The 27799-nt window shown below is 41.9% G+C and overlaps 2 protein-coding genes across 5 annotated transcripts in view; one reads left to right on the top strand and one right to left on the bottom strand.

The window, feature by feature from the left end:
- RBKS (ribokinase) overlaps positions 1-13986 on the bottom strand; it is a 67912-nt gene extending 53926 nt beyond the window's left edge. The window contains exon 1 of the mRNA XM_035561864.2: positions 13824-13986. Coding sequence (XP_035417757.1) covers positions 13824-13945 — 122 coding nt within the window. The 5' untranslated portion in view covers positions 13946-13986. The remainder of the gene's footprint in view (positions 1-13823) is intronic.
- Positions 13817-27799, top strand: part of BABAM2 (BRISC and BRCA1 A complex member 2) — a 170027-nt gene continuing 156044 nt past the window's right edge. For 2 of the 4 annotated variants that reach the window (XR_004780991.2, XM_050710032.1), the window contains exon 1: positions 16623-16777. Coding sequence is in view for 3 of the 4 variants with exons in the window: in XM_050710032.1 (XP_050565989.1) it covers positions 16650-16777 (128 nt within the window). In the remaining variant the exon portion in view is untranslated. Of the gene's footprint in view, positions 13832-14077; positions 14193-16622; positions 16778-27799 lie in introns of those variants that run through there. The other 2 variants (XM_035561828.2, XM_035561817.2) reach the window with 2 other exon arrangements.

Raw genomic sequence — 27799 nt, forward strand, 5'->3', positions numbered from 1 at the left:
AAGTAGTGACTAGATCGTAATCAGAGGAAGAGTCTGAGGGAAGGAGGAAGGGAAGGGAAAGATGTACAGAAGCAGCATTTGCATAAACTAATCCTGAAATTAATCCTGGTTTGCTTCTGATTCCTGACACCTAACCGGTGTCTGTTCAGCGTTTTCAACACATGAGAGTACCACAAAGATGCATTTTTACCACCAGCCTAAGCTGCTGCAAAACCATGCTGATACAGTAGCATTTTCCCAATGTTTATCTTCCATTGCCCTTACTGCTCAGGGAGCTTACTAATGCAAAATCTGTGGTTTTCCCCCCAGGTCATTTTAACTAGGATCAGCAAACTGACCGAAGCTGGTGTACAGCAGGCAGGGTGGGCTGGGACGGAGGAGGAGGTGAGTGAGGGGACGCTGCCTGCACCAGCCGTGCTGCTTTCTATGCTGAAAACGCTGAATGCTACCTAACGAGGGTTTGCGTTATGAGTACGGTATGCTCAGCTCAGCAGGTATGTGGAAGAAAAGCAGAAAGCATCAGTGTATTCCTGAGAAAGGACGTGGTTTTGGTGTGCATGAGAAAGGAAAATAAGTGAAAAAAAAAACCTACATTGACATTTCTCTTCAGAAAAAATAGGAAAAAGAAAACAATGCTCTCATCAGGCAATTCAGAGGGAAGAGAATTTGTATGTTAGATGGGATGTCACGTTATCTAAGATGACTGTCATGTGCAGAGTATCAAAAGAAAAAGTCAAACTTTTTTTTTTCTCTTGAGGAAAGCTGAAGATAATCCAGGGTATCAAAACAGCAGCAGAAACGCTGCACGTCAAAGTGTCTTAATAAAACAGAACACAATGTAAAGGCCTCGAATTTAGCTTTGATTCTGTTCTCTTTGAATCCCTCAACAAAACTGGCTCCTTCTCCCCTCCTGGGAATTCCCTAGAATGGGGAAAATCCCTGTGAGATTAGAGTAGGTGTAACTAGCCACTGTCTAGTACATACAATTTGCTGGGCTTTCACGATCCTCTGAGCTGACAAATACAAAGGAAAGAACAGTTCTTGCCTCTAACTAGGAATATTAGTACATCATTGTGGTGAAAAAGCCACCGACCTCTTTTGGATCTGGCTTAAAATTTTGGTTTAGCCTTGGTCTCTTTTGTCTCGCATAATTTTTAAAGATTTGAACATGTTCTATGGGAAAGTATCCATAACGCTGAGACAAAAAGACCACAATTCTTTTCAAAATCGGATGGTCTTGACTCGGTCGTGCTTTCATCCCTTTTAATAATCCACTAAAACATCTTATTAGAAGGTAGACATTTTTCAGGATTTGTGAAGAGACCACCTCAGGAACTTAACTACAGCTTGATTTAAATACGGGGCTATCAGGTTCTAGGTTCTTAGTCTCACTTCACATCTCTAATGATTGAAAAAATCATTAGGAAACAATTAGAAATAATAGGAAATATTCTATGCATTCTTCCCCCTATTTCCCTGAATGTGGCAAGTCTTTCCTTAACAAAAGGTAACTTTTCAGAAAATTCATATTACTGGTTATCATTTCTTGTATGTTGGATGGTCTGGTACCTGCTGTAGCGCACAGTAATGAATAGTGGAAAAATACCACCCAAATTGTTACCTGGAAAAATAACTGAGGCTTAAAGAACAATCCCTTCACAGGACAGTGCTGATGGACCGTGGCAGTGTGAGTTGCAAAAACTTTACCCCATCATCCAGCTGAGGGTTTTTTAAAAACTTCTTTGATTTTCCAAAACTACAGTCTGTCACTGCAGTGCAAACAAGTGAATGATGAATTGGTGCAGAGCAGCAGGAATCTTTTCAATCAGGAGAAAGAGGTATTTTATCAAACGTATTTATATATATTTTAAAGGCAGACTATTTCATAGATCTCATTACTGAATGGATCAACAGCTGACCTGACACAAGTGGTGAAAATCTCTAGGATGGGAGAAAATGAAATGAATGGCTGAGACTACTGGATTTCAAGAGTGGTATCGTCTTATATGAGTTTTGACTCTTCCAAAATATCATTGTGCAATCACAAACTCAATTTAAAAAGAGCAAAACACATAACCTGCAGAACGAGAACGGATGTCCACGGCTCTTCAACAAGAACTTCAATGAATATTTCTGCTGACCCACTGCACAGAAGGAAATTTTACCGCACTAGATCTTAGAAGATGTAACAAAGAAGGCACCCAGATGAATATCCTGAAGCATTTGCGGTAGCACACTGTGGTGCACATCACTGAAATGACGATATCACCAAGAGATCAAAATTCCTAAATTATGTTAGGAGCATGAAAACTTCAGCACAAAGGAATTATTTATTGGACTAACAGCCAAAAGTAAGAAGTTTTCTCATGGAACAATTAGCTTTTCCTTACATCTCTAGCAGTTAACTTTTTGGGAAAAGGAGGGCACACTGATGCTTCCATAATCTGTGGAATGTGTGATTCTGAACTTGAAGCTCTGAAGAGATTCAAAACCCCAAACCAAACAGGAATGTATCTTCAGATATTTAAGTTTAACAAACATTCCATCATTCGTACCAAACATCTGTTTTGTGTTTAGGAAAGATTGTGGAAATTTTCAAAATTACTACTCGCTAACTTTATTTCCCTCCCACGTTGTTCTTCATTGATGTCTCTCGATTACATTATTTTTGGAACTGCAGTTACATAATTATTTTCAAGGCAATGTGATGGTGATGTTAGAATAGGCTGTCTGAAACATACTGTACTCACCCAGGACTGAAGAAGGCTGCCTACGGTTCCTATGCTGAACAGAACATTGTATCACGATGAAATACCAGGCTTAAAGCAGAAAAAAACAACACAAATCAAAATAACCTTTGCAACCCAAGCAAAGGGTGATCTTTACATGCCCCAGGATGGATTTAGATATATGGATACCCTGGATATACGTACAGACAGGGGGACGGGAGGCTGGAGAGCAGCCTGTTTCACTCATGCAGAAAAAAGATTGCCTGCTGACCCCCTTACAAATTTGGTCCTCTGTCTTTTCTAGGTAAAAATAAAAAGGATTGCCTTTCCCTGCTCCCCGCTGCTCTCCCCATTATGTATTGGGATTTTGTGCAAAAGCATGTTGTGCTTTAGGAACTACAATATTAAAAGCAACATCATAGATGTGTTTTCACTACACAGTCATTAAGACACAGTACAGCACAATCCAAATGCTATTCATTTTCACCAGTAAGAAGTTGCTCTAAAAGCTTGTACCCAAGAGAATAATTTTGACAAATCAGAAGTTTTTCATCAATTTTCTAAGTACAGTGCCTCCCACAGAATCCAGATGGGTCACATATGAAAAGTATAAACAAAAGAATACTTAGTTTACGTATGCTGACCCAATTTATCATAGATAAAAAAGGCAATCCATATAAGTAATATGCCAAATTCTCATGCTTTCACTAGACAAGTTTTTACTTTGAAACTAGCTTACCCTTGATTTACCACTAAAAAACTGTACCTGAAATTCTATCTAATTATAAAGGCATCTCCTACAGCCTTGGATTACAATAACATGAAGGTTGTGGGGCAAATATGAGAATCTGCACTGTGCAGGGGGTGCTGGAGTTTTGCTGGCAACGCCTACCTCAGCCAGGGCAGGCAGGCACCTCCTCTACCTAACTGCCTTCACCTTTTGTACCATTTAAGTTCCCTTGTGAAAGACAGATCTCTAAATATCAGAAAGATGTCAATCTGCATACCCCTGGCTTGTTACACCTGCCAGCAGACAACTCTCATGTCTCTAGTAATGCCCAGAATTTCACGAGCAATGGGGAATGAAAACTGAAGGAATATCTGCTCCTTTTCACTGCCTCGATACGGAGCACTAATGAGCTCCAGCAGCTGCTTTTCCCCAACAGGTCATTTTCTCCTTCTGCCTGGCCAAAAAAGAAAAAAAAAAGATTGAATAATACTAGCAGGATATTCCCAATGAATAATATTAACGGGATCAAGCAATTAGAAGGAAGAAGGTATATTCACTCTCCTTACAGCTAAGAACTTGGAAAATGCCTGCCTTTCCACCCAAGTACTGAACTTCATCTCTCTTCTTTTCCTTTCCATCTTTTGTTTTCTTTCTGCTGTGTATACTATCAAGTTTTACGCATTTTATATAAACAGGGACCTGAGAGAGGACAGAAGTATAGAAAGTGATGGATAGAGTAAATTAGCAACAGGGAATTATGATTCTTTGGAAGCAACGTTATTTTTGGAAAGATGAGAGGCAGGAAAAGAGCGGTATGAAAAACAAGGGCACGGTAAGAACATGATGCAGAAAGATAAGAACAAGAGGTGGAGGCAAATAAGAGGAAATCATACATGGTTCAGGGATGGCATGCTATTGATCTAGTATGGGTAAAAAAGGGAGAAAAATGGACTAAAGTCAGAAATGGAAAGCAGAAATAATGAAACCCATAAGGGAACACACAACTGATACATTCGGGAACATTACCACCTTCTTATTTTATAATTAGTTGTCACAAAGATCAACGTGTTCTCTGAAGCTGCACCTACTTAGGCAACACACCGGTGAAAAATCTTTCTGCGTCTTCTCCAGGCTCCAAGTGTATGTTACTGGGCTGGGAAGGAACCGGGGACGGCAGCATCAGATAACTTACTGGAGCCTGATATAGGGGCTAACAACCGGAGCCTTATAAAACAAGCAAACAAAACCTTACTAGCAAACTCCTACGGAAAGAACAGCTCAGACAGCTCCTAGAGGCAACAGCATATATATGCCTGCCCAGAGTGGTTTTACACAAATTTGTTACCATCGACTCCGTACGATTCTTCTTGCAGCTTTTGATTTGTGCCAGCAGCTCTTCAGCATCAGGAGTACTAAAATTTACCCAAAGACATTTATGTCTCGAAATGCATCTAGGAAAACAGCTATTTGCATTAAGAGAACAGCCAGCAAGTAATTCGTTAACAAGACAGAACAGAAGTATTAATCATATCATTCTGTGGCTCATTAAGGCGGGAGAAAATACAACAGCCTCAGCGCTGGGTGTTAAAATGCAATACATAACGATTGTATTTATTGTGGCAAATATTTTCAAAGGAGTTTCTTTAGAAAATCTCCCCTTTGACTGCAGTGATTCTTGTATGGCAAACAGCTCCAGACTGAAAAGGCAAGAGATGCATTATTTTAAATAGTCAAAAAGACAATTTCCAGTAAGAGTGCGGAAAATCACCCAAACAATAAAAAACTGTGGAAGTTATATGACAAAAGAGCAGGGCAAGAAATTATAGATACAGTAACAACCTAGTATCCAATCTGTGTCATGAGAGTACAGCAGAAGCCCAAGGAACACCCTGAAGTACCGACAATACCAACATCCAGTGCATTGCTGGTTTGCATTTAATTATTTGCAACTGCACAGCATCCAGGGACTCTACCAAAAGCGGAAGACCACAGAGTTGTGCTGTCTGTGAAGGAGGATGTCACAATGGGAAGCAACGGCCACGTGCTATTTGCACAGTGCTGAGACAAAATTCCTGTAGCAGAAATTAAAACAGACCCTTCACTCCTGGTGTTGATATCGGAAAAATGGCAAAAAAGCGTTTATCCCAACAACCTCTTTCCCTGATCATAAGGTTACTACTTGCTGGCTTTCATTGTCTTCATACAGAGGGATCGCCCTGGGTTCTCCAGAGGCAGGTGAAGCCTCAGCACGAATGCAGAACGATGGGGAAGCTGGACGCTGGGGCTGCTGTAACATCACCTCACTATATGCCCAGTAAATATGGGCCAGGTCCGCTGTGGCACTTCAGCCTCCAAAAAAACTGCATACAATAATTCCCTCTCTCTTTCCTTCTCTCTTTATTCCATTCCAGCCCGGCATCGCCTGGTTCTGTCTCCATGATCTGCAGTGGGAAAAGGAGCTTTTTTGTACGGTAGCATCTAACGCGGTAATAATTTCAGGGAGAACTTTTTCACATCCTGGATGTTCAGAGAACATGGATACAAGCAAGTCTTGTATGTAATTAGGGCACAGCATTTTGAGATTTTCTTGTAACGCTCTGCCCCAGATTATTCAAGCAGGTATTTTATGAGAGTTCACTTCTATTATGTGGGAAAGCAGGCAGCACGAAATGCGCACAGGAGAAGTAGACTTCTGTAATTAAAGTACATAACCAAAGAAACGGCTACCAATTTTGCCTCACGTTGCAATACCCTGACTGATGACCTCCGTTCTCTGGAAACTTTTATCTGATCTCTTTTCCCTCTCTCTTCACACTTGTTTAGGAAATTCTACCTCCTTGGCTTAAAGATTCCTAAGTATTTGAAGGGACGAAGTCAGTAGTGCTGTGAATCCACCGCTTGCATCTTGCAGCAGTAGCAATTGCTCTAGCACTGGACTCATTTCAAATGAATGAATTTTATTTTGCCATCACGGTGGTGAAACCAGCCTCTGCTGTCACCAAACCACGAGCAAGCACACACATATTGAGGAAGGCTCACCAAAGAGATTCAGCTACCGATAGCTGGCAAATAGGGCACGCATTAAAGAGATGAGAAGACCGACAGGCGCATTGTTCTGCTTTTGTGGGTAGTGTCTAATAGTTTACTGACCTCCAAGGGGGAAAAATGCCAGTCACATGAGACTGGGAATTGGCGGTGCTGTGAGCGAAGCCAAGAAGTGGCTCTGAATAACATAAACCAACGAGGAGTGCCAGTGTGTTTCAGACAAGTGCTCTTTGCGTGGCAAGAGAACACAAGATGGAGTAGCTGATTTTCTTCTCCCACTTGGAAAATACACCCCCAAAAACTTATCACCTGCTAGGATCAAAATGTTTCTGGATTCATTTACTCCATTACCCAAGTGAACTCTCTAGAGAATTAAGCAATAGTTTCCTTGCCTCATATGGACTAAACCTAAAAGCTTGGTAAACATTAGCTTTATCTCACAAACCATAATTTTTAATTGCTAACACACATAGGAAGGGCATAATCCTCCGCTGATGATATCATAGTCTACTGCCATGGAAATGACTGCAGTACCATAAACACAGGTTTAAGATGACCTCACTTTAGTAGGAAAGAGGGAAATTTCAGAGGAATGTGAATGGCATTGGGAATAAACACCCAGAGATACTATGCAGTGAAAACACTCTCTTACTAGCTGGGTAAAGTACAGAAGAGGAAGACGACAGCGAGGAGAGCAGCGTGGGAGCTCTCCTGTCCAAGCACCGTATCACTGCCTCTGGATTTTCGAGCACAGAGCCCTCTGAACTCATGTCAGGGTTCCTCTCCATCAACCCGCTGCAGACAGGAGTGAAATCCCTGCCCTGACAGGCTTACAGGGTAACCACATGAGCATGAACAAAGCATGGCTCTGAGAACGCAGGGCAGGATCACAGAACAACACTGGAGCTGGAATGCTTCCTAGAATGAGTAAGTGCCTCAGAAGTGGGAGGAAGAGAACCATACAGCCTCTTGAAGCACACAAAATAACATGAAGTCAGACGCAAATTCAGAAGTACACTCTCAGTGTGGCAAGTGCTAAGCACTTTGGCAGCAGCTCAGGAAAATCCATATATTTAACCTTCAGCTCTGAAGTAACCGGAGAGGCGTCAAACAACTGATGGATTGGAAGCCGAAACCTGTGGGTGAGCTCCGTGTCGCCGTGAGCTGGGAATGTTGAGTACCGTGCAGGACCCTGAGCTGGGATGAGAAAAGAGCTTGAGCTGGGAACAGGGAGTGGAGAAATGTAGAAGGCGATAATGATCTCACTTAAGGAGAACCTTTCATCTTGAAGGATCTCAAAGCAATTTACAAACTTAACCAGACCAGACACTGCAGCTGGTAGGAGCAGAAGCAGACATCTGGGAACTCATTCATGGGCAGGAGGAGGTAACAGAGGCCTTACTGGGTGCTGGATCTTCCAAAATGCTGTTGCTGGGAGAAGATAGCAGGGCTAGAGCAGAGCTTTGCTCTGCACCTTGCCAAGCAGCCCTGTGAGAAAGCTGCAGAAAGCAAGCAGGCAGCCAGGGCTGGCAGAAAGAGAAGCAGAAAAACAGGGGCCCTCTGGATAGCTGGGGAGCTGTCACTGTTAGCCTTGTAGCTTCCCTGCCTGGTGTCTCAGCCCCAGCTCCGCAGCTTCTTCACGCCTCCTGCAGTAAAACCTCATGCCTTGCCTGGCATTTCTGCCCGTTCAAAACCTCTTCCTACCTCTCTGCAAAGGCGACTCCACCCACTCTTGCTCCCCAAACTCCAACATGTTTCCCAAATGAGCAGGAGGACAAGTAATGGGAAGAAATGACTTCGGCTACGGCATTTATGTCGTGCAGGCCTGACTGCAGTACCACGAGGGGTGTTCTTTAGCTCAAAAGCACCAGCAAAGACATACTAGTTAAAACTGAAGTAGGTAAGTCTAAAACATGAGAGTCTCATTAGTGACTGCTGAAATGGGGTCGCTTTCGGAGGGGAGGACAGCACCTAACTGCAGCACGCAGGAGATCAGTGCTCGATACGGTGAGGCCAAATAAAAGGCAGGGAGGTTGCACTTACATGGAATCCAGAAAGCAACGCTTCAGTTCCACTTAAGTTAAAAGACACTGCGTGATCAGCTTAACACCCCTATTTCCCAAGGCTTTTAAAACTTCCCCGTCTCCGTTTAAGAAAGGGAAAAAAAAAACACGTTTTCCTGGATAAGAGCCAAAGACAAGTGTCGAGCAGGTGTTCTAACACGACCGGCCCTCCTCAGACAGCATCCTCTGCTACACAAACAGCAGTTTCTTTCAGAAAGTGCCAGCTCTGCTCAGTGGTGCGCAGTCTCTTCCTTGTGCTTCGTAACCTTGGCTGCAAACGCGGCTCTTCTAATGGGTTAAAAACAGCCCTTGGTGGCCTTAGCCTAGATATCTTGTGTTAATTTGAGTAAAATCCACCCGGACCTTTTCCTCCCCACCCTGCTTCACCTCTTTAATACTTTGTTATTGTTTTGTGAGAAGCACTTTGCTGGAAGCTTTTCATGCCTGGACTGTGAGACCCAATACTTTTAGCACAGTAAAACATTAAACTGTGTTGCACCCTAGAATAAACCGATCACTTAGATTTCAGGGGGCAATTTAATTAATGTCACATTACAATTTACTGACAAGCCTCTTCTGACACAAATGAGCTTTGGATCGATCAGGCCCTGCATCAGATGAGCAATGTCTGAGCCATTTCTGGTATTCAAACCTGCATATAAATAGAACAATTTTCTTCCTGAAGTCCATTATTAAGGATTTCATCAACTTGATTTTTACCGCATTCTTCTTTTCAGACCCCAAGATACAGCTTTCTTTCTGCCAGGGAAGAGAAGGCAGAGGGGAGCTGCCCCACACCACACTTCAGATCCTCTAAAACCAGGGCAGAGCACCAAAGCAGAGCGCCTGAGCACCCTGCATGTGCTGTACAGGCAAACTTTGCTAGGTCAGAGAAGAGGCAGGGAACGAAGGCGCTGAAATCAAGCCCAGATTTTTCACTATTACATAAACCAAACAATTCACAGATGACACATTCTCTCATGCCTTGATGCCTTTCTCTGGATCCAAAAGATTAATTTCCTCAACTGGACTAAGCTTGTATTCCTTCACAGTTGTGCTTTCCCATGCTGCTGGCAACGGCAGATTGACTAGAATGAGGAGTGGCTGCTGCAGGGGAAGCATTACAGATAAAAACAAAAACACAAATGAAATGGATTTGAAGGATTCTAGAACACTTTGCTGCTAGGAGAAGCAGAAGAGGAGAAAAAAAAAACAACATGAAAGCAAGAATAAAAACATTAAAATGTGGTGACTGTGCATGCCTGAGAAATGGTGGAAATGAGAACATGTGTGAAAGACCTGGAAACAAAGCAAAGCAGAAAATGAAGGCACACGTGAGACTTTCCCTGCTACCTCAAAAGAAACATACAAAAATTCCTTTTCACATTCCCGCAAAAGGCTGAAATCATTGTCCCAAATATTGCATTTCAAGGAAGAAAGTAGATGTAGAGCTTAGGATGAGGGATTTCCAAGGAGACAGGGAGTCCTTTACTTCAGCACTTCGCTGACAGTAGCCACCAATAGAGGCTTAAGAGGAGGATGCAGAATCTCCCCGCAGAGGTACCTTTGCCATTTTGCACAAGCAGAGATCGTGCTCTTAGGGAAGATGACTCGACACAGCCGTTGGCTGCTCCGGGATGTTAATTCCAGCTGCGCATTTGTCACTACAGTCCAGTCTGGCAACACACTACTTTGCAGCTCGGTGCTTTCTCCACCATCTCGCTCTCCTCTCACTGAGCACCTTCAGTCAATCAGTTTGCTTTTTGTAGAAGTTATTAACGACAGTGGTCGCAACAGGGGGCTGGAAGCCGAAATTTTTAATTCTATTCCCTAGAGGCAATAAAGCAATCTGAGAGGAGGGAAGAGGTCCGCCAAGAACTAAGATTTCAAATCTTGAACATCCTAACAAATGTAGTTTTCCAGTATTTGGGCTGTGGTCTCGTTCTCTTGAATTCAAGTGAAAAACCGTTGCTGTTGTGACTATCCAAGGCCTTTTTTTCCATCTTACATTTTGTTCTTTGCTTCTGCTGTTTTCAATTGCCATGCCAAAGTTTCTCCTGTTTATTCTAATTGTTTTAGTGTGTCTGACTCTCATTGGTTTATATGTTTAGTCTTGTCCTGATTTAATACGAATTAAAATGCCACTGCCACGACCAGCCTGCAAACTATGCGTCAGAAGAGAAACTGTTTCAACAATACTATGGACGGCACCCGTCTGGTTTGATATCTAGATCATATAGAATAATGCTGGTTTTGTTTTCTACTACTATTGCCTGGTATTGCCAATGAAGCGTTGATTGTGATTGTGACCACAAGTATGTTTTGTTCCTGGTCCTATTAAGCCAAAAGAGTGTGGTTTACTGCATGTATGTACGTGAGGCTGTTTTGATTATACTAAGTTCGCTTTAGAAAACCCACATTCTGCCACTGCAGCGCTACAGGACAATGAGAGCAGAATTTCCAATGAGAACAGTATTTTAAAAGCAAACCGCTGGGCCCCTTCCCTTTGAAAGGACGTTAAGGCACACTACCCTTTCTTCTGAATTTGATTATTTCTCAAAACGACATGCGAATGCTGTCTTCAACAGAAGGTCCCCTTTCTTTCCCTTCTCATTCATTATGTAAGGCGTAGCAAATTTCAAATTGCACATTCCCGTTGCACACAGACATTACGCTTCTTCAAATCATCGCTCTACTGCGCTGAGTAAAAACATTCGATGGTAACTCCTTGCATTTGGTGAGTCTGGCTACCACATGGCCGACGGCGGCTTCAGGCTTATCTTTCGGATTGTCGGCACCTTGCCTCTGAAGACCTGGGAACATCTACCACTCAATGTCTGCCACCCTTAGGTTCTAGCTCTCCAGAATGAGGGTGAAGTTCTGGAGAGCCAGCGTCGCACCCCACCGGCTCGAGTTATAACATAGCATTTAACCTCTGGCAACGCGCTCATCTTCCAGGAAAAACAGGCTTCAGTCCTGAGCGGTGAATAAGCCCGTCAAACGCAATGTGTCCAGAAATGTGCCTGACCTCCTTCACACCACTCTCCCTCCTACTGAGGTTTACTCAGTCTCTTCCAGCAGATGACAGACGGGCAGTTAGCACGCTCGCCTCGCTCTCCACATCTTCTCCTAGCTAAAACCTCAGCATAAATAACAAACTCATGAAAATCCGTCGCTCTTCTGTCCCCACTGAAACGAACCCTAGCTTTAAACCTAGAACATGCAGCCTCCCTACACTGCAGGCATAAAAACAGTAAAGAAAAACTCTCCTGGAATCAGTCCTAATCTGGCAGTTTTTTTAATAAAGCTTGCTTATCATTCCCTGTGTCACTCCTTTGCTCCCCACTTAGAGGCATCCCTGCCCACAGCTTAACGCTTTCAGGTCATTTTACCAAGATTTCTGTAACACTGGATACATCCAAGCTCTGTCTACACAGGTACTAAATGGAGATTTCAGTCTGACTGAACACCTGCCAGCTAAATTTAAACCCATTCTTTTCCCGAGTTTATGAAGTGCCTGAAATCCTGCGCTCGTAACAGAGAATGAGGCTGGCCGTTCTTTTCCAGTTGAATCAGATTAGCTTATCACTAATAAAAAGCCCTTCGCTGCTCCTTAAGTAGAGGCTAATACTGGTGAGTCAGATACATTCTTGTGATAGCATTTGTTCAGTTCAAGAAACTCTCAGCTGACTGAAGAGTGAAAGAGCTTTTTTTTCAACCACTTAATCTCAGTGTTACAGCATCTATGGCTACAGCCCACAGTTTAATCTCTAGTTACAGTACGGCCAGCTAATGAGCCTTCAGATAAGTGCCTGCATTTCCATCACAGCAAACTTGAAGCTAAAAAAAAGCATGGGAGCTTTCTATTTGTTGGCGTTGTTTGTTTTGTTTTGTTTAACTGTCAAGAAAAAACCCAGGCCCATGGTGGTCAGTAGTGCTTAAAGTGGCAGGCAATTTTTGAAGTTGTTTTTTCTTCCCACATTTCAGAGAGAAAGGAAAAGGAATTTCTTGAGATTAAAGCACCATGCCTTGTGTTTCAACGTAACGTCACAAGCATCTGATCACTCACACACACGTAACATCAAGATCGGTTCTCCAATATCTTACTCTGACTTACAACACAACTATTCCTCTTGGAAAACTGCCAGTGCGTGCTGCAGATTACATAAAGCATTAAATCTTTCTGACATAGGTTCTACAATTTTTAAAGTGTTTTTACAGTGCACGTCTATGACTACATTGCACTTACTCCCCAGCATAATCTTCTAATCACGCCTTCTACACTTTCTTGACCCACAGGCTTTGATTGTCTGCTGATTCACACTGAGGAATTGCATTTTTTTTTTTACTGCAGAATTCCCAGCAGAGCAGGCTGATGCAGTCCAGACACATACACTTTTAAATCCTCTGTTAACCAAGTCTGCGTACATAGTTTAAAACCAGATGTGTTTAATATAGTGCAAATAAAGGACTGGTTTGCAAGTTTACGGGGGCTGACAAGGTCGGGCCGTTTAGGTTAGCATTTGCACCGTTGCCAACTCTCGCAGTTTTGTTCGAATTCTTCCGATATTTAGTATTCATTATAAAACCCAGGCTGCTTGGACCAAAACTTTGTTTTATTTTTTAAAAAGTTTCTAAACCCTACCTACGCACCAAAAAATGACAATGAGGACCAAGTACCTCCTCCTGAAAGCAAAATGCCCAGAAGATGAATCAAGAGGAACGAAGACGTTCCTTAAAATAAATAAATAAATAAGTAAATAAATCAGTTTAAAAAGCAGAGGTGCTTGGTTTCCTGAGGGCTTATTTCCGTTTCTTGATCTGAATGGCTGCGAACAGCTCGGCAGGCTTTCTCTCTCTCTCTCTCTCGCTGTCCCATGAACTGAAACCTGTAAATAATCAACTTCTGACCTACTTTTTTTTTTTTTTTTTTTTTTTTTTTCACGGGCTGGAGTTTCTTTCCGACATTAAGCTTCCCTCCTCGCTTTTCTGGCGGACCCGAGTGCTTTGAACCGAGGTGCCCCAGCCGACCACCTCCGGTTACCTTCGCAAACCGTTTCAGACTCGCGTGCTGACGGGGAGCGGCAGAGCCGGAGGTCTCCCAGGCAGATCGCTGCGGGACGCGGCCTGCCTGCCTCCTGCCTGCCTCCTGCCTGCCTCCTGCCTGCCTCGGAGCCCCCCGGCCCCGCAGTAACGAGGCCGGGACCCCCTCCCCCGCTCCCCCGGCGAAGCGGCGAGCAGGCGGCGGGTACTGACCTGACGAGGTCTGTGACGCAGGATCCCACCACCACCACCTCGGCGGCCATGGGGCCGGGCCTGCCCCTTGCCCCCTGCGCCCAAGGCCGCAGCAGGCCGCGCCGCGCTTCCCCCGTCACCATGGCAACGCCCGGCCCCGCACGCCGGGGGCCTTCCGCCGGCAGGGCTGCCCCGCGCGAACGCCTGCTCGCGGCGGGAAAACCCCACCCCGGCAGCGCGGCGGCCGCTCGGCGCCGAGGCCCCCTCCGGCCCGGTTGGAGGGGGGGGTGGGGAGGCGCGGTGGTGGCGGCGGCGGGGGCGCGCACGCCGGGCGGCGGGGCGGGCGCGGGGGCGCGCACGCCGGGCGCGGCCGTTGCTAAGGGGCCGTAGGTAATGGCGGGGCCGGGGCGGGGGGGGACGGGCGGCCCGCAGCGCCTCCAGCGGCCCGGGGGGAGCGGGGGGAGCCGGCCCCGGGCCCGCGTCGTGCCCCTCCGGGGGGTAAAAGCCCCCAGGGGGCGGAGGGGAGGCTCCCCGCGGGCTGAACGGGGGCGCCCTGGGCCCGCCGTGGCTGGAGGCCGGGCAGGCCGCAGGGCTTCACCCCGAGGAGGAGGGGGCTGCGGGGCTGCGGGGCTGCGGCTGGCCCCTGTGCGGTTCCCGGTGCCGGGTTCCGGGAGGGAAGCAGCCTGGCGAGCTTTAATGTCCTGTGTCTTTCTAGGTTCGTTTGGTTTGTGCGCTCTTCCCAGGAGCGCTGAGGGGAAAAATGGTGTGCGTGGGGGCTAAGCTTTGCAGGAGTTACGCTGTTTTGTTATGGTTTGTAAAGCCCGCTGTTTACAAAATAAACGCGTGAGTTGAACCCAGAGCGAGCCTGTAAGTACCGTGTGTTAACTGGCTCGTTACATAGGAGATATTACAGATCTGGAAAAATGGTGTAATAAAACCAGGAGCCATGCCTGGGAGTCACTGACATCTTGTTTTGATAATATCCGCAGATTTTATTAATGGGAAGATAAAGAATCTCATCCCGTAATTCATTTTGGAAGGTGTCTATTCATCTTCTGTCCCCACATGTTTCTCTTTGTGTTGTGGCCTTACCCTCATAACATTCACAGTTCCCTCAAAATGTGTCACATAAGCAGAACCACCTGTGAGACCTTTGTGCATAAAACACTAGAAGGATAACTTAAATTTCAGCATGCTTCTCATGGCTTCCAAAACCTTCAGCAGTCCAGCTGTCCCCTCTGCCTGATGTTACTCTCCCTGCAGTAGAGCTGGTGGAATGAAATGTGCCCAGTTTTAGCCAGCCTTGCACAAAATCTGGCGTTTTAGTTTAAGCTCATTACCCATTCAAGCTAAGCTGTTGGACTTTGCGTTGAGATAGGTCAAGTCTGGGCTTGTGTTCTCAGCTTCTCTAGGTAAGGATAAAGGTGAGTAGGCAGTCGTTTGGGGCAGAGGAGTAACAAACGTGAAGTAGCGTCTTGAATTGCCATAGGTGTTTGCCAAGCAAGCTTCAGTTGTTGCCCATTGTCAGGGTAAATCGTGTATGTGAAGAGAGCTAGTGTTACATTAGTATATGGATGTTCACTCTTCAGCTTCTTTAGCTGCCATAAAATGTAAAAAACAGTGTATTAAAGGTAATTGCTATTTTTAGGAAATTCTTGTTATTTTTGTTCTGAAAGAGCCTGGCCTTTGCTTTATTCAGAATAGCTAGGATAAATCCTCTTTGTTGAGCGTTCATTCATACTACTTCAGTGTGAATGGCTTTCATAAGAACAAAACTCAAATGTTTAATAACTCAAATTTAACTCAAATGTAACTCAAATGTTTAATGTTGCTACCAGTTACAGGGAATGATCAGTTTGCAAAATATCCACTAGTTACCAACTAATGCTTGTAAACGGAACGTTAGAAACAACAGAGAAGTACTGTGAATGCAGCACTCCATATGCAGTGTTACTTGTGAATGTAGATGAGTAATTAAGAGATTGTCAAGTCATAGAATAGAATCAGAATAGTCTGGGGTGGAAGGGGCCTTAAAGGTCATCTAGTTCCAACCCCCTGCTATGGGCACGGATGCCACCCACTAGTGGGTCAAGTCTCTGATTTTGTAAGGAAGTAAATACAGTCTGGAGGGCTGTTTTTCAATTGAATGGGTTTAAAAAAAAATCCACTAATGGTCAGAGTCTAAGTATTGGGTCTTCTGCCCAACTTTTCACTCATTGTGACATTCCACTCATTTTTTTTGTGGTTGCAGTTTTGTAAAACTGCAAAGTTCAGTTAATTTTCAGGTGGAACTGAGTGCCCAAGAACGTGATCAAATGTATTAAATTTGTGTTTTGATAGGTTTCTTACCCTTTTCCACTTCGCCTGCCACAGTCTGTTGTAGTCCACAGTGTCTAGCCTTTCTGCATGGGACTGGGTTAAATTACCAGCATGCTCAGTGTCTGCATTTCATCTAAAAAGCAGCAGGTTCTTAAAGTGTGGTTAGTGACCCGACTGATTTAGCATAAGGCCATGCAATTGCAAGCACCTCTGAAAAAGCTGTGCTTAAAATTTGTATGTATGAGGCTCTTGATGAGTTTTGTGCCTGAGGATGCCTTTCAGAGCGTGGTGATATCACTGAAAGAAAAGCAGTGCTAGCCTTTGAAGGAAACCTCAAATGCTGTAAGTAGCAACCTAGCAGAGTACTGTAAAAGTAATACTGATTATGGTTATACCCATTGTAGTTGTATTAGATGTTACAAATGAGAATATGGAGACACAATGAAGCCCTTGGTTCCATTGCAATCAGTAATTTTTTTCTCCCTTATTACTCCTATACAGCTCAAGAGGAAAGAGGAACGCCCTAAAATGTCACCTGAAGTTGCCTTGAACAGAATTTCTCCTGCTCTTTCACCCTTCATTTCCAGTGTGGTCAGAAATGGAAAAGTAGGCTTGGATGCTACTAATTGTTTACGTATTACAGACTTGAAATCTGGGTAAGTGTTTGAGTTTCCTATCCAAAAAGAACATCCAACCCCTAATAACAGTTCAGATGTCTTTTCAGGACTGATTTTTATTAGGTCAACAGGTATTTAAGCATTTCCAATATATCTGGAAGTGACATACTATCTGGATTGTTGTTTTTTTTTTCTCATTACCATTTTGTATTTTGTGGAATTTAATTTGTCATATTGTTGGCAATAATAATCTTGTTAAGAGACACTTTCATTGCTGCCACTTGATAGTGCTGGTTTTCAGCAGCAAGATAGTTATAAACACTTTTTCCTTTTGTTTGTCACTTGCTTACTCAATCTTTCCTGTAAATTAAAATCTCAAAGATAAATTTGTATGACCGTACTACCACAGTCATGAATATGGTAAGTAAGAAAAAAACAACAACAAAAAAACCACCTTTATCTGACCTTTGTTGAGATCAGTACGTCACATGGCTGTAGGCTGTAGTGTTTGAAATAGGCCAAGCTACTATTTTTAGCTTTAATTCTAGAGAGATGCTTGGTAGGTCTCAGAAGATGATGAAGTTTGGGGTCCACATGTTGAAAGGGACTCTGATGTGTAATCTCTGTGAGTAATACATGGGGGAAGTGAAATGTTAAACATAGACTTTTTCTTTGGATGTTGTGCAGAGAGGGCAGACTCTTGAGGTGGCAGATAAAGAATTGTTCAGATGAGAGGTATCAGAAATTGCTTTAGTCTTCCAGAGTTGGGCATCTAACCACATCCCTGATTGAGGTACTTCCTTGAGACTGGAGTACAAAGCCTGAAATTATTTTGGCTTAAGGTGTCTAAATCACCATTTGATGCAAGCTAGCTGTTTGTGTATCATTTTGAATGATAGCTTAATCCAATAGATCTTGAGAACCACCGTAAATCGCTATTGTTTAGAGTTTAGTTCTGCTGAAACAGTTTAATGTGCTTCTGTAATCCCCTTTGTTAGGGTTCCATGGGCAGTTTGGGAGGTGCTTTTCCGGTAGTTACAATGACTTTTCGGGAAGGAGGTCTGAGTTCTATGGTTAGTTTGAAAAGAATCATTCCCTCCTCTGTAACGTGCTGTGACAGAGTGCAGGTTTGCTTGGAGGACTAAGCAGCTCTGACTTTGTGTTGTCTGGTTTGGCATTTAGGCTCGCAAATTATGCAAGGCAGACTGAGCAGTTATGTATCTGCAACTCTTGCTTCACACTCGGCCTTGCTTTCTCTTGAACTGATCTCAGAAGGCTGAGCGGGTAGCTATCTTACATTGCTCCTATTGTATCTGTGAAAAAGGAATACAAAAAAACAAAACTAGAGAGAAAGCACGGCTGTAGTCTGGTAATGAAGGCATCAGCTTGTCAGGACGTAGATAAGGGTTTTGTTCAGTGCCCACTGACTGCTTATGTTGCCTTTAAAATAATAGAGAAAAATAAAGCAGTGTTTTCTAGCTGACTTTTCAGAGGTGTTTTTAGTAAGTGTCTAAAGTTTTCAGCCAGCGGTCTTACTGAGGTGATCTTGAGTTTGCTTTGATAACTCTTGAATGTTTTCCAAGGGTTTATTAAACTAAAAACCTGCCCCCAGCTGTGCCTGTCAGCCAAACCCAGGGATTCAAATTCTGTAGTAACTGTATTGAATATGGAACGTAGAGTGGAAATACAGCCCCTGAGAGAGATTGTCCCACGTCTTGTTTAAAGGCATAGGCTCTGCTATATGCAAGTGCTAGAATTTTTTTTTTTCTTTTTCTGGAACACAGAAATACACCTCATTTTTACGTTGAGGTTTCTGTATAGCTTGAGGTTGCTAGGAGCTGAAGTTAGCATAATCAAGATTTTACATTTATTTGAGAATATTTTTAAGGTGTTATTTTTTTGTGCAACTAAGTTTATCTAAACTGCTATTCTGAAGCATGGGTCATTAGCAAACAATTCATTGACATTTCTTTAAAATGTAAAATTTCACATGTGCAGTTTTAGGAAAGGTTTTTATTTGATGCAAAGAAATTATTGACTTATTTGTAGTAGAATGTCTTGAATTTATGTATGACTGTGGAAGTTCCATGTGATTTATTCCTTTATGATGTCACTTAGCAGATGAACAGTATAAAATTACTTAAAGAATGTAACATGGGTGCATCACAGAATTGGAGAAGTCCCGTGCATAACTCAATATCTACTTCAGTGGTCTTTAACCTTTGGCATAGGAGCCTTGGGAATCCACAGACTTTCTGAGATGCTCAAGTCAATTGATTAACAAGAAAAACCGCAAACTCGCCCAAGTTGTTGATAGATTTAAATTTGCCACTGGGTATTGCTTCTAAAGGAGATCTTTGTAGGTCTCTGAGTGTCCAAAGATTGAAAACCATTAGTCTACTCTATTCTCCTATCCTGACTTAATGAAATTATTCAGACTCCTGTATACTTCTACTTTAAGCTTTTTGGAAAAAGAAAAATGACAATTTTGGGGAAGCAGGAGGCAGAGACAAATGTGGGTGATAACGGCATGAAGAAACAGAAGTGTAAGAACGTAGAGGTTGGACAGAGAGAAATGAGGAGAGCAGTTACGTTAGAGTAATGGGGGTGAGGTTCAGAATCATAACTGCAAAACTCCCTTCAGTTTCAATGGTGCTGAATCAGGCTTTGCACTTAGAAAGTGGATCTGGGTGGTGAGAAGAGGCACTAGATAAAATGTTTGAAATTAAATAAAGAGCAATTCCTGACTTCAAGTGAATGTGACCATTTGTAAGTACTGTCAGTGTAGAAACTTACTTGGAATGGTGACTACGTTTATTGACATATGAAAGGAACATCTCCCCACAGGCTAGCTTAAACTTATCACAGAATGTGCAGATATTTTATGATTTAACTCTTAGGTTGTGTGGAAGATTATTGATAATAAGACAATTGATATTTTGATATTGAATTGATTTTTTGATATTGACAATTGATATATTGATATAAGACAATTGATATAACCTTAAGGTGGTAAAATCTCTAAGGTAGTCATCTTGATAGCTCTTAACGTTGAAAGCAAAGACTTCTGGAAGCTTCTGGGTGCATTGATACTGATGAGAAGGTTGAGGCAAGGAACCGCTTGGCTGCTTCACTGCCATGTACCACACTGTTACTCTGATAGCAAAATAGGGGTTAATGTGGTAATCCACTTCCCTGACCAGCCAGGGCTTCACAATGTGTACCGAAATATACAGTCTGAAGGTCCATCCATTCTCAATTCTTAAGTTTTAGAAACTGGCACTGTGGTTCACAGGAATAATGGCAACATATTGAGTACAGTAGCATCTCCAGCCCCTTGCCTATTCAGTGCTCTGTATTCTTCATTCTCAACTCAAAAGTGGAAGGAATTGCCCTTTCGTTGGTGCAAGATCGCGTTCCAAGTTTATAGCCTATCATATGATTTGATTTTTGGTTTGCATGTGGCAAAAATATATATAAAGTCTTTAATTATTTGAAGAGCCAATCTATGTGCCAGGTGCTTTTAGTAAGGAACTTACTTTCCGGTTGTTCTAACTTATTGCTAAGACTGACTTGTTGTGTGTTATAAATTGTAGTAAAGAGCTGATGTTAGATTAAAAGTTTGAATTATGATATGTTAATTTGCTTTGCTTCCGAGTGTGGGACAGAAATAGATCATAGTAAGGAAATCCTATTGTTTTGCGTTCTTTGAGCATGTAAATAATTTATAATAACACGTTACGGTTCCGTAATGTCTGTGTGTTTTACAAACTCGTTAGACAGTACTAGTCTCATCAGACACATAGATTTACATCTGTGAGTAGGGCCTTCAGGATCAAGTTCTGTTCACATGAATTACATGGCCACTGCTGATGCATGGTGAGTAAAGAAATGAGTACCCCTTAATTGGGCTCAGCAAAATGGCATGCCAGGAAAGAAGGAGACTTTTCAATGGAAACAGTAATAAAAAGTTAGATGGTGCGTAGTTACCTGAAGTAGAATTTTATCAAGTCTGCAGGGTTATTATCTTTTTTCTTGTCAAAAGGGCTCCACAGTGAACAAAAATAGAAGATTAGTGTTAGGTCACATGTGAAATACAGCACCTTTAGCAGCATTGATTCTGATGATAAGAAAACCCTGGCAGGCATCTCTGTTGCGTTAATAAAAGACATTCTTTGAGATGTCAGAATGGATCAAAGCTTTTGACTCTTGCATAGGATATTACCTTGTTCTAGACCCAAAGAAAATATTGCTGCCAATTGAGTCAATGCCGTAGACTGCATCGTTCAGTTAATCTCCAATGGCGTCTCCTTGAAACCCGTCTTAATTAGATATTAAAATCTGCACATAACCAGCTGGATTATGGCTAAGGCATTTTTCTTTGCGTTTATACATACATACATTAATCATGGGAAAGAGGTTGAATAGGGAAAAGCGGTTATTAAGTAATTCAGAAATAGAAGACATTTTCCTATCTAAAGGCTGTTTAATTATTGTATAATGTAGAATCCAATTATTTAAGATGCAGCTGCTTTTCCTATGCCTTGTTACAGTGGTGCAAGACATATCTGTGGTGGTGGTTGCCTCCGAGAACTTTTTTTCCATACGGCTGTTTGAGAGCCCATGATAGAGCCTTAAATTACACTGCAAGCCTATTTTTACTCAACAAACTTTATTTTTTTAATTACTTTGATGCGTTGTGCCAGGTGGAATTTCAAAATGAATGTAATGATTTAAAATTCTAGATGTTAAGATTCTGTTTTTGTAGATATCTACTCATAACAAAGTTGTAATTTTTGTACTTGTTTGGTTATACTTAATTCTTCCATATTTGTGATGAAGGTAGTTGTGGGATTTTTATGTAACTGGTTTGTAATAAGTCATCTTGGTACTTTGTTCCTTACATCTGTCTGATTCTCCATTGATCTCTGCCTCTTTTCCTGATACTGAGCTATGTTTACAATTAGTTACATTCTTGAAAGAAATCTACGTGAGGAGGGGTCAAAAAGAGTGTTGTACTACCTGGAATAGATTTTAACGTGCACATTCACTATCAAGCTGTAATAAGGTATTTTTAACTTTATTGCCCCGCTTCCCAGTGATGATTTGCCTTTCTGTGTTATCAAGTAGACTGCAATATGCTTTGGTATTTCCCTTTCTTTTGGGCATTTCCCTTTTCAAAGTATTTCATAAAATACTCACGTAAAATGCATATTTAATGTTATTTTTTAGCTGTGAAATACTATTACAGTACTGTAGCAGTTATTTAAAGCTTTCACTTTATCATTTGCCTTTGATTAATTGAAACTGAAAGATACTACTTCCATTAATTCAAGAACATTCTTAGTCCATCATTCCCATGTATAGGTAGGTTTTTTCATGTGCATTCTGTTTGCTTACAAAGTTTAACAAGTCTGACTCTTTTGAATGTGATTACCATGAAAAGTTTTTTAAATAATTATGTTGTGAGTAAAATGTATACTTGAAGGGATTTGGTGACTTGACCGGCTCAAGTGGTGGGCCCACGCAAACAACGTGCGGTTCAACAAGGCCAAGTGCAAGATCCTGCACCTGGGTCAGGGCAATCCCAAACATGAACACAGGCTGGGCAATGAGTGAGTGAGAACAGCACTGAGGAGAAGGACCTGGGGGTCTGGTTGATGTTGGTTGCCGGCTCAACAAAAGCAATGTGTGCTCGCAGCCCAGAAGGCCAACTGTGTCCTGGGCTGCATCAGAAGCAGCGTGGCCAGCAGGACGAGGGAGGGGATTCTCCCCCTCTGCTCTGCTCTTCTGAGACCCCACCTGGAGCCCTGCGTTCAGCTCTGGGGCCCTGCGTTCAGCACAGGAAGGACATGGACCTGTTGAAGTGAGTCCAGAGGAGGACCACCAGGATGATAAACAGCTGGAGCACCTCTCCTATGAAGACAGGCTGAGGGAGTTGGAGTTGTTCATCCTGGAGAAGGGAAGGATCCAGGGAGATGTTACAGCGGCCTTCCAGTGCCTAAAGGGGGCCTGCAGGAAAGCTGGGGAGGGACTCTGGAGTGATAGGAAAGGGGTAACAGTTTTCAAGTGGCAGAGGGAACGCGTAGATAAGATATTCGGAAGAAACTCTTTACTCTGAGGGCGGTGAGGCACTGGCACAGGCTGCCCAGAGAAGCTGTGGGTGCCCCATCCCTGGAGGTGCTCAAGGCCAGGCTGGATGGGGCTTTGGGCAGCCTGGTCTGGTGGGAGGTGTCCCTGCACATGGCAGGGGGTTGGAATTGGATGGCCTTTAAGGTCCCTTCCAACCCAAACCATTCTGTGATTGTGGGGAAGGTATGGTCTCTATGTTCTTTACAGTTATATTGGGTAGGTCAAACTTACCTTTTCTACGGAGTAGGTTGTTTCATCACAGCTTCTGATAACGAGTGTATTTGTTCACTACAAGGAATCTGATTACTGGTAGTTTGTACTACTATCAGCTTTGTTTTTCAAGTGAAATTGAGCAGGCTGAAGCCTGTTCTATTGTTCTGATGGGACAATGCAAGAGGGTTGGGAATTTTTCTGTGCTGGGCCAAAAAGATGTACTGTTTACAGGACCGCTCTCTTCTGCATTTGTATCTGAATGTTGAAAGTACAAAAAGTAAATGTCTTAATTAAATTTTCAGTGTTTCATATAAATTTTCTAATGGTTTTGCAAATACTCTCCAAAAATATTAGCATTTTTAACACCAATTTTAAACAAGGTGCTTGGAAGTTGTTCAGAGGAAATAAAAGAAGTGCTTGTCAGTTTTCTGTGTTATGAGTAAATACATGATTTTAAAAAGTAAAGATAGTATTATTTAATTGTGCAGCTTGGACTTATTGAGACATTTTTTTCAGTTTTGTTCAGATTTGTTCAGTTTAAATTCTGCACGGTATGTCTTTGCTGGTATTATTAGGCTGGGACAACGAGTGACTTCCTCTTGTCTGACCTAGCAGAAACTGCATATAGCTTCTACCAGTTTTGTGCTTCGGTAAGAAAGAGAAGAAACTCTTTGGTACGGATGCCAACTGTTTCTTTTATAATTTGTTTAAAGAGGGCTTGATGTGTTCTAATACTAATGTGTGTGCCAAATATATTTGGAAAGAAGTACCTTAGCAATTTATTTAAATGTACGTCATGGCTATCTGTACCTTGGTAACTCATGGAACACTTTTTGAAAGCCAGGGGTTTTGTTAATATGCTGTAAATGCGTCCAGATCTTCCTGCTGTTATAGCAGATACCTGTCTTAATTCTCTGCTTTGTGCATCACAGTGGAAGAAAAAACTTTTCTTTGTTGTGAAGTTAACTATTAGGAGAACTTGCTAAGTATCAAAACAACAACAGTTGAGTACCTGGTCCAACTTCTCTATCTTCCAAACCCTTCTATCACATGCATTAAAAAGTAATGCTCCATCTAAGCTGGACAGATCTCTAGTGTAGCATGGATCTTGCATGTATGGTACATTTGATCAGAAGCTAAGAACAACTGGCTTTAAATTTTTTTTTTCTTCTGCTGAGTAGAGAAGAATATGTTCCTGGATAGCTGGTTGGTAAATTCTTCCAGCCTTATGTATCCAGTTACACTTCATGTATGCCTGACGCTCTCATGTGCATATAAACATACATGGCATAATATGAAAAGTCTAATGTACATTTGTAATGAAGGTTATGACTTTTTGGGCTTAGTCTGTTTGCTGCTCTCGTTTTCTGATAAGTTTAGGTGCTTTAAAAGCATAGGAGATCATCAGAGACTCAACGCACCAGTATGCAACAGCGTTTAAGATCTGATTCTGCCACATTTATATCACAGCAAGCAGAAATTAACGGGAATGGTCCTGTAAGCTATTTCTGTGAGTCAGTAACAATGAAGCAAACCACTAATTTTTGAAAACAGAATCCGTATGCTATTGTCTAACTACACAGCCATTCTCTAACAGTGTGGGAAATCGAATACCGTATAGGCCTTTTCATACAATATATTGATCATTATGTAAGACTGAATAAAATTCTTCAAAGGAGAGTTTCATTGTTATAGGAGTTTCTTGCTGGCAGTTTGGTTGGCATCTCCCTATTGTTGCCGTTTTAAATGCAGCTTTATGAATGCCTTGGGATCTCTGGAAGCATCACTCATGGTGCTTTTTTTCCTGACCTATGGAGCAGTGAACTTCTCTGACAGTTCAGGTAACTGTCCAGCGCTGGATTTGCAAGTTGGTACAATATCGCAAGTTCAGCTGGGAATTGAATAACCACACCAATGCAGCGTTATGCCTAAGATATTTTACACTGCTGCTTGAGATATGCAGCTTGGGCATTTACTTGACGTTGCATTGCACAGTGTAGACGTACCTTGAAGCGATTATCATCCAACTGGAAGTAAACATCCGAAAAGAATGCTTAGAGTTACTAATATAAGTGAAAAGAGGTTCTTTTGCTCTTGAAATTGATATGTTTATTGAAGGTACTGATTTCAGTCTTGAGATAAAGGTCAATTTCTGCAGTAATCCCTAGAAAAGAAAAAATGATAAACAGGAATTATATCTATTTTGTCTTTCCTGAGGGAAGGGAATTGATATGAGTTCACTTGGAAGTATACTTCACAGATTTTCATCTTCCTAATATGTGGTATAGGAGTGAAAAAAGAAAATTACACCACTAGGATTGGGTGTTCTTATTATTGTAAAATAAAAGAATCCCAATGAAATTTAACTAACTAAAGGATATTGCAAAATTCTATTATGGAGCAGATGGAAAAAAAAAAAAAAAAAAGGTATATTTCCCTAAAAAGAAAGAAGTGTGTTCCTATGCATCCCTGCAATATTTTATTATTTTTTTAAACCAAAAATGTGACAGAGTACTTGTTGCTCTGTTGTGGATGGTCATTTCTTTGTTCAACGGAAAACAGGCTTTCAGCTGTGTCTTCAGTTCTGTAATATTTCATATGAATATTAGGTCCTCTAGATGCACTTTAAAGTTGCCCCATTGAATGTATATGCAGCTGAAAGCTACGCAATTATGAATTTCAAAATGTGGTGATCCTTGCTTAGCCTAACTTTCATATCCAAAGAACTGAATTCTTGGTTGCTGCATTAACCTAATTTCTTTCTTCTCAGAGTTTATAAAATCAGCAAATGACATAATTAGAGATCTGTGACCAGGGAGCTGTGACAATATGCAGTTGGATTTGAACTTTGAAAGACAATGTGAAAAGAAAGGATATAGGATCACTGGACCCCTCCTAGTAATGTTTGGTTAGTTAAAGGAGGAAATAAATATATATGGACTATGCTCTTAGTCCTTGTGTTTTTTCCTAATGCTTATTCATTACATTTTCCAGTAAACTAAACAGTTCTGCGATGTGAAATAAAGACCCAGATTCTTTTTTCTTAAGTCATTTATGGCTACTACAGGCAGTATTGGGAGCAATACTAATTGACTTAATAAAACTTAGGTTTATAATAGCTTGGCTTTTGAGACTTGCTGTACGAATTATGCTTTCTGTGAACACTGAAAAGATATGAAACTCCAGGTGGTAGACTGTAATTTCATACTTGGCAAAGAATTGTTTTGTTTGAGTAATATGAAAGTGAAAACGTACCTTGTATGATTTTTTTTTTCTTTCTTCAGAAACTGAATTCACATTACTGAGCAGTAGAGCATGAAAGATGATTAAGTTCTAATTCATTAAAAAATAACACATAATCAAATGGCACTTGTGGAAATACGAAACAAGAGTTTGAGTTTGACAGGAGGGAAAGAAGATAAAGTAAATCCAAAGGATGCATCTTCTTTCATGTTCTTCTCTAAAACTTTGCTTATGAATTCCAAGAATTTGGGATACAGCTGGTATTAAAGTACAATAAAGTAGTTCCTTTTCTTTGCCTGAACTTTTAACAGAAGGGTAGTTTATGATGCTGTGAATTTGCTAGTTTACTAACCAAAACATTACTCCACAGGAGTATGTATTACAAGTGTTATCCCATTGCAATTGACTAGTTCCTGTTAGTTTTTCAGTTGCTTGTTCATTACATTTTCCATTTTCTGGTTTTTACCGTTCTTTTGGGGAGTATGTGCACTGTGTGTAGTTTTTAAGGGGAGTTGCAGTCAGTTACCAGAGTATAAAAGAAAAGATCCTGCTTACAAAAATAATGAGTTTGATTGTAATAGATGTTTCTGAAGCATGTTTTGTTGGTGGCTTTCCTTTGTCGCTTGTTAATTATTTTTCTCAGTTTGTATCATAATTGGCTCCCAACAAGAGAGAGCTCCAACCCTAAACTTTAGGGATTTTACGTATGCAGACTTTTGAGATAGTTTGCTCTTCAGAGCTTTTCTTGCAAGTAGACTTGCAAGTATATTAGATTTGGTGCTGGTTAGCAACTTGGTCTTCCTTATTCTTTTTTGTGGTGGCCATTTCCAACCTGTACTGTGACTGGAAAAAATGTTCTAAAAGCAGCCTTCCTAGGCAAAATGAACAGGAATTTGTGGTACTAACCAAATCACAGTCTTGGGCTTTGTGCATGCTTTCATTTAATGTAGAAGTTCTCTGAGATGATTTCAAAACGTATATAGGTGCTCTTGCTCATCTCCCCCCTTTGCAGTTTCCCTGTAGAGGGTAGGCTGAATGGCTGCTTCTGGCAGAGGCAGCCGTACTTTGGGAGACTGCGGGGCAGCTACTGCAAGATCGTGGCAGATGTGAAAGTTTTGAAGTTCTAGAAACAGGCCCAAAGCTTTCCCTGCCTGCAACATCTGTTTTGGCAAAGACCCCATTCACATTAAGCAAATCTACATCTACTGCTAAGATACAGCTGCTGTAATTTGTTTTATTAATGACAGTAGTCATTAGATGCCTTTGTGTAGTGTTTTTAGTGAAAACAGGTTGCTGGCAGCTGAATTAATTTTAAATAGTTCTTTGAACTTTACTCTTTATAAAAGTGTGAATATGCCCATGGGTGCAGTGGGAAGGTGAGGGGTGGTTTTCCTAGGCTATGTGTTCTGCCTGGTATCCCACTCTTTTCTAAAGGTCCCAATTAAGATTCAATGCATACAAGAAAACATGAAT

This window comes from Cygnus atratus, chromosome 3 (assembly GCF_013377495.2).
Source record: "Cygnus atratus isolate AKBS03 ecotype Queensland, Australia chromosome 3, CAtr_DNAZoo_HiC_assembly, whole genome shotgun sequence".
In the NCBI taxonomy this organism is placed as follows: Eukaryota; Metazoa; Chordata; class Aves; order Anseriformes; family Anatidae; genus Cygnus; species Cygnus atratus.